We start from the raw sequence: 12,691 nt of genomic DNA on the forward strand, positions 1-12,691 counted from the left end.
GATTCAGCAACTTGTTAATCTCTTTTGTAACTGAAACATAAACTTTTATCCCTTCCTGAACCCTTTGCAATTGGAAAATATTTGTGAGCATTCTTATTTTGTGGCAGAATGGTTATTTGCATAAGTTCAATAATACAACAGTTCCTGTTGCCCTGCATCAGAAATTAAATTCTTATGGGGTTTTGTGCAAATAACAGACCAAATTGAGACTGACCCTTTTTTTCATTTTGGCAAATAAGTTAGTTTGTACCTCTCTTTAGTAAAGGGTCAATAGAGAGAGAAAAAAAATGTTTCAGAAGATTATAGTGCATTTGACATTAGATTTTAGCATCGTCCATATTTTTAGTTTAAGTTATTTTGTGAATCAAGAAAATGAGAGAAAAAAAGTTTAGTATGGAAAGGAGGGAGGGGAAAGAAAAATTAAAGTATGTTAATTGACAAAAAAAGGAGAAGCTTTATGATAATGTATATAGTAATATCTTTGTCTTGACTGGCATGCATGGTATTTGTGCTAGAAAAAAGAAATCTTGTACACTGTAAAGACATGTAATTAAATGTAAAAACAAAACAAAACAAACCAAACCCATATACACAAGAGGGAGAGACATTTTCAGCCATAGTTAGTAGCTTACATAATAGTCACAGAGTAAGTGCTCAGAAAATAGTTGGGAAGTCAAAAAGGAACTTAAATAAAAGGTAGACAATAGAGTGTGCACGCACACATATACCATTTACCTATTGATTTGAGACTTGCATCTAGTTAGTTGAAGCTAAAGAAATATACTTTTTTTTTTTAAAGCTAGGTCTTATTTTATCTGCATATTTTAAAGGAGTTGCTAGTCTTTTCAACTGTTAAAATCAAGGGAAATAAACTATAAAATTCTGCTGCCAGATATATAGACAGATCTGTTCAATCATTCTGTCTCGCATTTATATGTTCATTCTTTAAAAAAAAAAATCCACTACAAAGACTGAGAAAATTGCCCCTGAAAATGAGAATATATGAGAAATACTAGATACTATCAAACATCTGGATAATTGGTATCCCAGAAAGTTCATAAGGGCATTGAAAATTGATTCCATAAAATCCTGGAAGAAAACTTTCCAAACCTAAAAAGGCACTCAAAGATCCAGTCCCAAGAAATACAAAGGACTCCAAATAGAATCAACCCAAGAAGATCTTCTCCAAGATACATCATAGCCAGACTGACCAAAATTACAAACAAAGACAAGATACTAAGACTGGCAAGAGAGAAACATCAAGTTACCTGTAAAAGATATCCCATCAGGCTAACAGCAGATCTTTTATCAGAAACAATGCAAGTGAGGAAAGAATGGGAAAATATATTTGAAGTGCTAAGAGAAAAGCAATTTCAACCAAGAATATTGTACTCAGCAAGATTATCCTGCATAAGGAAAGAAAAGACGAGAACACTCTCAGTTAAACAAAACCTGAAAGAATTTACGAACACCAAACCAGCTCTCCAAAAAGTTCTGAAGTGAGTGCTATACCAGGAAAATTAAATATAGACACACAGAAATAAGAGTTTAAAAACTAAGAAAATGGCCAACTTAATTGTAGGGACAACTGTGGAGTGAATATTATATCCTAGAATTTAATTGGGAAGATCGGACCACAACAGAAGATAGATTAAGTACATGAGACTGAACTGGTGAAATAGAATCTTATGACTTTTGACTACGACATTGCTGATTTTCTTCTAGGTTTTGTTTTCTGGTTTTAAGGATTTCTGTCTTGTTCTGAGCTGCTGATAGGTTCATGTACCTACTATTTTAACAGAATCCTGTTTCCTGGATCTAAGTTTTAAGCAAAGCTCTCAGTATTTCTTTGATTTTGATTTATTAAAGCTAAAATTACTTTTCTTGAAATTAACAAATATATTAAAATACCTATTTAATGACTGTAGCAAGCTATATAGCATCAGCTAGGTGCTACTTCATAGTATATCCATTCTATTCAGTTTCGTGCCTAAAGTCAGACATGTATTCACAGATATGTATATATCGTTTGAACTTGCTATTGAAAGTAGTTAAGATTATTTAAGGAATTTTGTGAAGCAATTAAATGTGGGGGGAAAAAAGGAATGGTAAACAACTGTAGACACCAGACTGGATGGGAAATCACATTTTGTATGCTGTTATAATGCTCAGTGAATGAATATAAATAAATTAATGAAAAATAAAAAAATCAAATAATGAAAAGGTTGTTGTCTTAGGGCATGTGCACTTGTTGGGGGGAGAGAGGGAGGGGAAGGGAGAGATGGTAGGAGGGAGGGAAGGAGGGAGGGAAAGAAAAAAAAGAGAGAGAAACAGATACGGTAAGAGGGAAAATAAATCACCCTGCTGGGGGGATTGCCACACTACAATCCCTTCTCCTTCATTCTCCTCCCAGGATCCTGGGCCACAAGGACAAATGCTGGTGTGAATTTCAAGCCACCAGGTCTGGATTCCAACAGCGGCCGGCCTTGTGGGAGTCCAGTGGCACAATTGCTATGCCATCTGTTGGCCCCCATTTACACATTTTTCAGTCTGTCTGTCCATCTATCCATCCATCCATGTTTTCAACCACTTATCACACATACACATCATTAGACTTTAATGACCTCTTAGGACTATAGCTGGCCTTTAGAACATTGTTCTCATTTCCATCGTTTTCCACTTCCTGCTTGTCTGGAAGAGCCACAGTAGAGGGAGAAAATATTTTTTGTTTAATGAATGAGGGGATACGCATGAAATTCAGTGAAGATCACTTGTCAGAATATTCAGAGGACATGTCCATCTTGCAAAGTTTAATTGTGGATTAAAGGCATTTATTTTACACAGAATATAGCTTATCATCAAAATTGGTTTTACTGTCCTTCTTAGATTCAATATCAATTTATAACTTGATTTCCAGAGAAACACCAAAATTGCTCCTAACCATTTGCCTTTTTAAGTTAATTCTTTATGCTCTCAGTCTTTGCATACGCTGTTTCTCTTCTTGGCGGTCCCTCTTCTGCCTTCCTGTTTTCATTTCCTTCTATATGTCTGGATGCCTAGCAAGCTCCAACTCAATCCTCAGATTTTAGAGAAGTTGAAAGCACACACACAAAACCTTACCAAGCACAATGAATCTCACCTGTATCTTGTGCAAGTAGCATTTTGATCTGATGGCGCTACTGGTTTAAAAGTGACACGTGGAGAAACTTGGGCTGATAGCAGAAATCCCAAGGCAAGGATAATGAGTGCTACAGTAGTACCTTAAAAAGAAAAGAATTTTACATCAGAGAATAGACGATAAGTCTTCCAAAGCATAATAGGTTTTTTAAAACAGAGCTCTGAAAAAAAACTGTATCTTCACTGCATCAAAACAAATGTTCCTAGTATTTAAACCAATTATCAGAAAAACTCATTAGCACATTCATTGTGAGACATGGTAAGTGTGAAATTCAAAGCAAATACATTTGCTAGTCAAACAGTAAATTAGTTATGAATTTGCAAAAGAAAAAGAGAGAGAGAGAGAGACACCCAGGATCACTGACAATTACAAAGTCAATTAGTGTAACCAACAATATTGAGCGGCTAACATGTCAGGAAGTATGAAAGGCAGCAGATTTACATCACGTGTCCCTTTCGGTGCCAAGAAAAGTGTTCTAATGGCATTCGACCATGTAAGAGTACAATCAATAAGCTAAAAAGTAACAAACCAATTTATATATAAAGCAGTTGAAGGAGATGTCTTTATGAAAAATGAGCAACAATTTTTGAATACTTTAAGGTTCCAGAAAAATGCATGTATTCATTTTTCTTTCCTGGTGGTATTTGGAGGTGCAATATTTGTGTTTCATTTTGAAGGTGTATCAAGAGCAATTATGCATATTGCAGAAAGGGCCCATTTTAGCAGCTAAGATAGGTATTCTGATGGTAAACAGGAGAGTTTTCAAATTTCTGAATACTGCTGTAGCCTGATGTAGTGGTGATAAACAAAAAGATGGAAAAGAGTAAGACTGTGTTAATTTATACAATTTAGTTCAATGAGACGTTATGTTTAAAAATATGAAATACAGGCAGGGCATTCATAAAGAAAATGTCTTGTTTTTCATTCTAAAATTTATTTATTTAGAGAGGAGGAGGAATGAAGAAAGAAGGGAAGAGAAGATACCCTAAAAAAATCTTGCCATGGCATGCACCTCACCCCAGACTTGTAGCTAGCCAGGATCACAGATCACAGGGGTGCCTGCTGTTTTTCAGGCAGCCCTGGGTCTGAACCCTGGACCTTCTTTACATTACTCCACACGGTGCAGTGCTGCCCTGCTGTCTGTACCACTGCAGCTGGGTCAATAATAATTTTATTCATTAAACTGGTAGGTAATGTAAGAAATAACCCAAGATGTTTGGAAGCACACCTCATTTTCTCTATTCTTCTCTGGCAAGTGCATGAGTCTCTGGCAAAAAATTAAAAAAAAAAATTGTCATCTGTAAAATGAGGTTTAGTGAAAATATTTATCTTACAGTAAATTTTAAATGTCATATTGTGTTTGAAAGATTTTTGGAATGCTATAAAATGTTCATTATTAAACTATATCACTTTTCAAACAAAACAAAACTAAATAGATTATGAACTTTATTGTTAATTTATCAAAAACCCAGGGCCCTCAGGTATTTTCCCAAATTACTTCCACCACTTATTGCCATGGAATAGGTAAGATGTTTTATTTTGCTTGTTTTTGAAATCAGGAAAAGGTGATACGTTAACATTTGAAGGAAAGATGATCCTTTTTTCATATTGTTTATGAAACAATGTCGCCATGATAAATAGTAAACTCCATATGGTATGCCTAGCACAGACTCAAAGATGACTAATTCTTGTGCTTGGCATATACAGATGCCAATATGTACTGGTTAATGGGTGACCATGGTACAACGCATTTTGTACAATGTCAGCTATTTCTAAAGAAAATGAAAAAAACATTGAGACTATCTAACTGAATTCATGGGGTTGGTGTGGCACAAACATCCTAGGTGAGAGTTCTATAATGTGGACAATATAGCTCTTGCATCTATCTCTAAAACCACCTGACCAATCTGCAAAATGTAAGACAAAGACTATTTTGGATATACAAAATTCCTAGGTACATGAAAGATAAACTTCTTTTAAGCCATATTTTTTTTCTATTTTAGTCCGTTTTGGATGGAAATATTTTAAACATGAGTATTGTATCAGTTCCTTCTGCTACACACAGCGATGCTTCTCAATCCTGGAAGCCAATACCTGGATTGTATCCCAGCCAGTCTCTGAATTAGAGTCTCCAAAAGATGGGGAGGACACCTCTGAGTTATTTATTTATTTACTGATTTATTTATTGAGAGTTTTTTGCTATAGGGTACGAGGGTGCATGCACTCAATAGACAGACAGGAAGTGAGAAATCATCCCCTCGTGGGGGAGGGGGATGGCCATGCCGCAATCCCTTCTCCTCTATTCTCCTCTTGGGATTTTGGGTACACATCCACCTGGTGTGAGTTTAAGCCACTGGGTCTGGGACTCGAACTGTGGTTGACTACATGAGAGTCCAGCGACATAGCCATTATGCCAACTGCTAATCCCTACCTCTGAGTTTTAAAAAGCTCCAGAGGTATTTGTGATGCCCACACAGTCAGAAACCCTATGACAAGCTTCTAATAGACAGGAATAGTGTCTTAAGTGACTTTATATATGAAATAAATTTTAAAATATTCTTCTAGTCCTGTCATCTACTCATATATATACCCTGAAAGCACGAACTGCCAGAATGACCTACTTACTATCACTTACAAGGCAGAGAGGCTTCACCAGTCTTGTTAATATTCAATAACAGCTATTATTCAGTGATTTGTTACTGCAGCTGGATTTACACCAAGGCTCTGGGTAAAAGGATTTCCCCAATATACTGTGCAGTTTGGGCAAATTCTTTACATTTCAAGAGAGGACCCTCTCTTAGCCAAGTGTGCTATTAAGACTTTGGATTTTTTTTTTTAATTGCCAGAGGGTGTGTGTACTCATCTGAGAGAGAGACAGAGATAGAGGAAGGAAGAGGGAGAAAGCACCCTGGCAAAGGGCAAGGTCACTCCACAATCCCTTCTCTGCTTCCCCATCCTGTCAGGATTTTGAGTGCACATGGCCATGCACTCAGTGTGATTTTCAAGCCTCCAGGGCCAGGATTGGAACAGCAGATGCCATCTAGGAGCCAGCTCCTTTAACCACTAGGCTATAGGGCTGGCCCTGGGATTTTGGTACACTTTTCCTAATAAAGGAATTCTCTACAGCAAGTGAAGTATGTTGGACAAACAGCAGTTTTAAAAATATCAGAGTTACATTAACTACCTGGTACGGGATTCGGATTATTAGTAAATGTTCAGAAAACCAAAATAATTTCTCTTCCTTTGACTCTACTAGAGCAGTTCTTGCACTGTGTGCCTAAGTATCATGTGGGAAATGTGTTTAACACACACATGCTCCAGACGCCATCTTCAGATTTTAATTTCGTAGCTTTGGGGTAGGTCCCCAAGAATTCACTTTAATGTAGGGACCTCTGGGAATGCTGATGGGGACAACCTGGGAGTGATGTTTTCAGAAATATTCCACTGCCAAAATATATGGAAGAGAGAGAGTGTTTCTGGTTTTAAGTATTACCAGTAAGGCTATCCAGATATGAAATCTCGTACTATCAAAAGAATTAAGAGGTTGTCATTAAATCGATAATATTTACCAAAAAGACCAGCTTTCTAAACAGACTTTAAAAATATTAAAGTCAGAACACCGTAAATGTCCTATGTTTAAAATTATTCATGACATATAGGTTTTATTTTCTCTGAATAAAGAGTTACTTTGCCCAGGCCTATAAACAGTGTCTTGGTAATAATTTTAAAGAAATAAATATTCAAAATTTATTTCAATATGATTTTTCCCTTTTTATCCCAATATAATAAATCATAGTAACACACCATGGAGAACAACACTAAATCAAGACTGTAGCTGGTTTAAAATAGAACAGTGTCCTAATATTTAGTACTATGAGGATACAATATATACCTGCATTCAAATGAATAAAAGAAACACCTAATAAAAATACGACCAAAACAGAATCAATAGGTATTGGAACGTGAAACAAATATCTACTGCGATGTTCACCCTGGAGTAATACCTGTACACTAACAAGGTTATTTATCCGAAGGTGTCAACGTCTGCTGGTCTGCTGGTCTTTTAGCAGGGCCTACTTAATCACAGTTAAAAACAGGAAGTGCACACACAGCACTATTTACATCAGTATGAACACGTAAAAAGAGGCCCTAAAACAAGAAACCAGGACTTCTACCGTCTAAACCACTGCACATCACTTAGACTGGCTGCCTATCAGCAGTAGGAAACCAGAGGCCTCCCAGTGCCTCTCTAGCTAGGAGAATCTCTGTGTAGTATGGGTAGTGGAGAGAGCTGAGGCTTTGGTGGTTTGGGGTTGACAAGAGTACACGGCAGGAAAGAAAAGCACCTAAGGAACGCTCATGAAAAGCAGCCCCTCTTGGTCTTTTCCGCCAAGTAACTATCTTGATATCTCCCTTTCATCACCAGAGATGGACTCTGGAAATCCGTAGGGCAGGAGACCTACACTGACAGGTAAAGCATGACATCAGCTGGAAGAGTTCAGGACAACTCCCGGATTGTGATGAGGGAAGATGGTCACACAGCGTAGTTAAAACAACCAAGAACCACACTTTGGCAGTCATAATGCTGTGCCAGCTAACATGAGCATGGTACCTGAACTCTGTCAGGCAGGCAGTATTTTAAACACTCTCCATGTGTAAAAGTGCTCAGTCCTCACAACTCTATGAAGTAGGGATGATAATTAACCCCCATTTACAGGTGAGGAAATAGAACTTAGCCCAAAGCCGCATAATTCAAACCCAAACAGTCTGACGCTGTATCAATAATGCCTCAAAAATTCTGCAGAATTGATAAGAAAGTGTCTCATTGGAATACAACAAATGAAGGGACACAGGCTGCTAGGAAAAATGTGTAACCAGCAGTTTCTCCAGATCTCAAAAGCCAAATCCTAAATTTAAGAAGCACTTAAATTCTATTTGAAAAACAGACCTCTTACGGTAGCAGTATACTGCGGTCCTGTCAAAAAGGAAGGGTGCCCATTAAAATATTTTGAAAATAGCTATTGTCTCTTCATGGAGATAACCTAAACCTCAGGGGCCAGTCAGCAAATCCAATTTCCATCCCACTGCAAGAATTTATTTTTAGCATGTCACTGCCTGACAATAATCTCTCCCCTTGTTAAGAGTTTACCATCCTAACAAACAACCTAATTCATTGTTGGATAGCTATGATTATTAGAAATATTTTATTTTCAGAACCAGTAGTTGGTGTAATGGCTATGTCACTAGACTCCCATGTAGTCGACCACGGTTCGAGTCCTGGACCCGGTGGCTTAAACTCATGCCGAGTGCATGTGCGTGCATGTCCAAGATCCTGAGAGGAGAATGGAGGAGAAGGGATTGCAGCATGGCCATCCCCCTCGGGCGTGATTTCTGGCTTTCTGTCTCTCTGTCTCTCTCTGTCTTTCTGGCAAGCGCACATGCCCTATAGCAAAAACCTCTCAAAAAAAAAAAAAAATTTTTACTTTCAGCACTACCACCACATACAAAAGGAAATTTTTTCTTAATAATAATAATAATAATAATAATAAACTGTCTTCGTAACATCTACTATCTGCTAGAATAAGGCACCTATGCTTCTCTTTAGTCTTTTCTCCAGGCTAACCATCTCTGATTTCTCCAACAGTTCATAAATACATGGTTTTGAAATCTTCACTTATCCCTCACTTTCTCCATTTATCCTCTTTTCTTCCATACCTTGGCTACTGCAATCACCTTTGCCCCTTAATCAGATCATCTCTCCTCCCTTCCCCTCGGTGCTGATGCTGCAGTTCAGTTCACAAGTTATTGGATTCAAGGGCACCCACTGCTTAGGCAAGCATGAAAGGGGGAGACATTCCGCTCTGTGAGGGTCAGGGGAGGGTATGTATTCCCAGTTACTAAGTTTGAAACTCAGAATGTGTTTTCTCATCAAAATCTGGGATGAGTGCCTGAAACTGTCCTATTAGATCAATGTTTGAAGTATAATTTGGTTAAAATAAAATTGAGTTAGTGCTGCCCTGGAAATTTTACATTTTAATGGAAAAATGTATTATGCTCCAAACATAAAAGAGCCATTAGAATACAGCTAACTGATAAACAGGAATGTGACTGTATATTTGTAAATCAGAAACTTGTATGATGTAATCATGTGAAGACAATTTCAAAGATGAGTCCCATTCTGTCAAGTCAAACAGCCCTTGTGTTACAGAGAAATAAGGAATGAAGAAGACAGAATATAAACACAAAAGACACTTGAAAATAAGAAAGGGTTTGCCTTATTTAGCTATCATAAAAAAACACACTGAACCAACCCCAATTTACCCTAGAACTCAGGCCTGTTTCAAACAATGAGTTTGTCCCTGCTTTGTGAAGAAATTATATGGTTCTTACATTCTGGCTGTGAAAAAGCTTTGGAAAAAAAGATGTTCCAAATATACTTCCATATTATTTCCAATTTCAAAATATGTTAAGAAGCAAGTTTTGATTACCAAGCTTTTCAAATAAGGATAGAACAGCAACAAAAAAATGATTATGCTTTTCACTTTTGTACCTTTGAGTAAGTAGAACTCAAACGAACAAGAGAAAAAGGTTCTACCCCAGTTATATCCAAATTCTTCTTACAGTTTGTTTCTGGTCATATGCTAGTTACTGATGTCGTACAGTGACACTTATTAAAAGCTCATTTTTACTTTGTATCTTTGTCTAGAGAAATCCTAATTTATATTGTTTAGCTAAGAAACCAGTATCAAAAGTGGTATCAGTATTGTCTCTTGGAAGGTTAGCTTGTCATCACTATAAAGAAGTTGATATTGAAATCTTCATCTAGCCACTTACCTGCTAAACTACCAAAGGTAAGCTTTCTGCGGCCCACTTTCTCAACAAGCCAGACTCCCACGAGAGTGAAAATGAAATTTGTGAAGGCCGTCACTGAAGCCAGCCATATTGCGAGTCTATCATCTTCGACACCAGACATCTGCAGGATGGTTGCACTGTAGTACCTGCAAGGCAAAGAAAAAGCAATTGCAGTTCAGAGTTATTCAAAGAAAGTTATTTGGGTAGCAAAAGTAGTAGCCACCTTAACAAAAATAAAAACATGAAAAGCTACAGTAATAACATGAAGTCAACATGGGAATTCATGCAAGCTCTTTAAAAGATCAGACTAAAGACTCTATTCAGATCAATTTAATTCGAAGTCTGCATAATCAAGAAAAGACAACCAAGCAAGGAGATAGAGGACTGAAGGCTTCCAAAGTGAAATAGTGCCCACAATTAGGAACGGTGGCAGCTGGCAGTTTCATTAAAACTATCAAAGACCAGCTCCAAGTCCATAGAATGAATTAGAAGTCATCATACACTTTCAATTTATGCCCTTAAAAGAATAAAGTGACTCAGGGCGTTTAATAGGGAAATGTGATACAATGGTAGAAATCTGGTACAAATAAAAAAATCTCTTCACAGAAGACAAGGAGAAAGAATGAATCAGAAGGTATCTGGCATTGTGTACGGAGATGAGAAAATGACATGATGAACATGAGAATTTGTTCTGACGTTCCTGGAAAAATGCATCCTTTGGTGAGGTAAGTCTCCTGTATAATCACCACATTAGACTCTGTAGCCTCATTTTGTGCTAAATGAACTCACTGGATACTGGTTTTAAAACACATTGATGCCAGCTTGTTTGCAGAATGGAAGACATGTCTGGCACATTTAAGAATGGACAGGTTTCTCATGGACATTTCTTTTTTGGTAGAAATAATAGCAGTAAAATTAGCTGATTATTTTAAAGTTGACCTGAAAACAAAGAAAGCAAAAATATTGGGGCCAGCAGACTCCCAGAGAGCTGAATGCAGTTTGAGTCCCGGACATGGTGGCTTGAAAATCATGCTGGGCACATATGTGTGTGTGTGCCCAAGATCCCAGGAGAAGAATGGAGGAGAAGGGATTGCTGTGTGGCCATACCCCTGGGGGCGGGGGGGTGATTTCTCATTTCTCTCTTACTGTCTCTTTCTCTCCAGCGAGCACACACGCCCTAAGGCAAAAAAAAAAATAAAATAAAATAAAAAAAAAAAAGAAAGCAAAAACATTCCTAGTGAATTATCAATGAAATGTAATAGAATGCAAATCTTTGTTTGTTTGTTTTGTTTTTGCCATCCAGCATATGCAATCAGCGGAGATAGACACAGAGAGAGGGAAAGTGAGAAATCACTCCTTGAGGGGGGATGGCCGTACCACAGTCCCTTCTCCTCCATTATTCTCCTGGGATTTTGGGCATGCATGGACATGTGCCCAGAGTGATTTTCAAGCCACTGGGGTCCAGGATTCAAACTGTGGTCAGCCATGTGGGAATCCAGGTGCCTTAATCACCACACCATCTGCTAGCCCTAGAATTTAAATCTTAAAGCCATATTCTGAACCATGGCTTTGCCCAGTTTTTTAAATCATTCTAAAACAACAAGTTAGCTTTACCCAGATCCAATGGTGGGTATCCAGGCAGTGTGTTAGATCAAAATGGGTATTTCCATTGATAAAAATCTACAGTTCCGAGGCCAGCAGGTGATATGGAGATTAAGGAGACTGGAGCCAACACAGCTGACTGAGTGGTTTGAATCCCAGACCCAGTAGATTGAAGATCAAGCCAGACACGTATACATGTATGTCCAAAATCTGGAAAGGAGCCATTCCCTCTGGGAGGTAAGCTTTCACTGTCTCTATGGCAAGTGCATGTTTCCTAAACTACAAACACACACACACAGACACACACCTACAGTTCCTTGATATTTATCAATACTTTCATAATGTTTCAAAAATAAAATCTGTTTTAAATACATTTAATCCACACTGATTGATCAATGGCTTCTGTCTACCATTTAAAAAATTAATGATGATGGTTTTTATGTAAAATATTAACACCAACATGAACTCATTCATTTTGATTAAAAAATGTTTTCCTTCCTAAATTAGTAAAACTGAACTTTTGATTATTATGCACATGAAGGATGTGTTTTACTGATCACAACAAAAATTATGCCAACCGTTTTAAGATTCTGAATTCTGACAGCTGTTGTAAAAAGAAAAAACTCCTGGTGGAATTACTCGCTTCATCAGTAAAATCGTGAATGTTTTGGAGTCAGACTGTAAAGTGACAACAAAAATTATGAAAATAATTCATTACATCTGAATAGTGCTTTACAGTTTTTATGTTCTGACACATAGTTTCAGAGTGAACCATGGAGCAAGGTCAAACAGATACATAACCACCAAGAAACTAAAATGAATACCAAATCAGAAAAGGTAGAAAACAGAAATGCTGAGAGAAAACTCAAATACTTAAGGCCAACAGAATTTGATACTTGCTGTGCTACTGAATTTCAGAGTCCTCTTAGTTATTCAGGAATGGAAACAAACGTAGCACAAACTAATTTTGCCAATTAGAGTCATGCAGAAATTAAACAAAACACAGAGGCTATTTTGATGTTTTCATTTTCCATACAGTAAAATCATAACATCGTAAGT

The 12,691-nt window shown here is 37.3% G+C and overlaps 1 protein-coding gene across 1 annotated transcript in view; it reads right to left on the reverse strand.

Moving 5' to 3' along the window:
* The window catches only part of SLC2A13 (solute carrier family 2 member 13), a gene marked incomplete at its 5' end in the record, with an annotated part of 358,416 nt that overhangs the window by 103,941 nt on the left and 241,784 nt on the right, over positions 1 to 12,691 (reverse strand). The window contains 2 exon segments of the mRNA XM_014584051.2: positions 3,140 to 3,260; positions 10,013 to 10,176. Coding sequence (XP_014439537.1) covers positions 3,140 to 3,260; positions 10,013 to 10,176 — 285 coding nt within the window.

Source organism: Tupaia chinensis, unplaced genomic scaffold, assembly GCF_000334495.1.
Source record: "Tupaia chinensis unplaced genomic scaffold, TupChi_1.0 Scaffold145519_1, whole genome shotgun sequence".
Taxonomy (NCBI): Eukaryota; Metazoa; Chordata; class Mammalia; order Scandentia; family Tupaiidae; genus Tupaia; species Tupaia belangeri.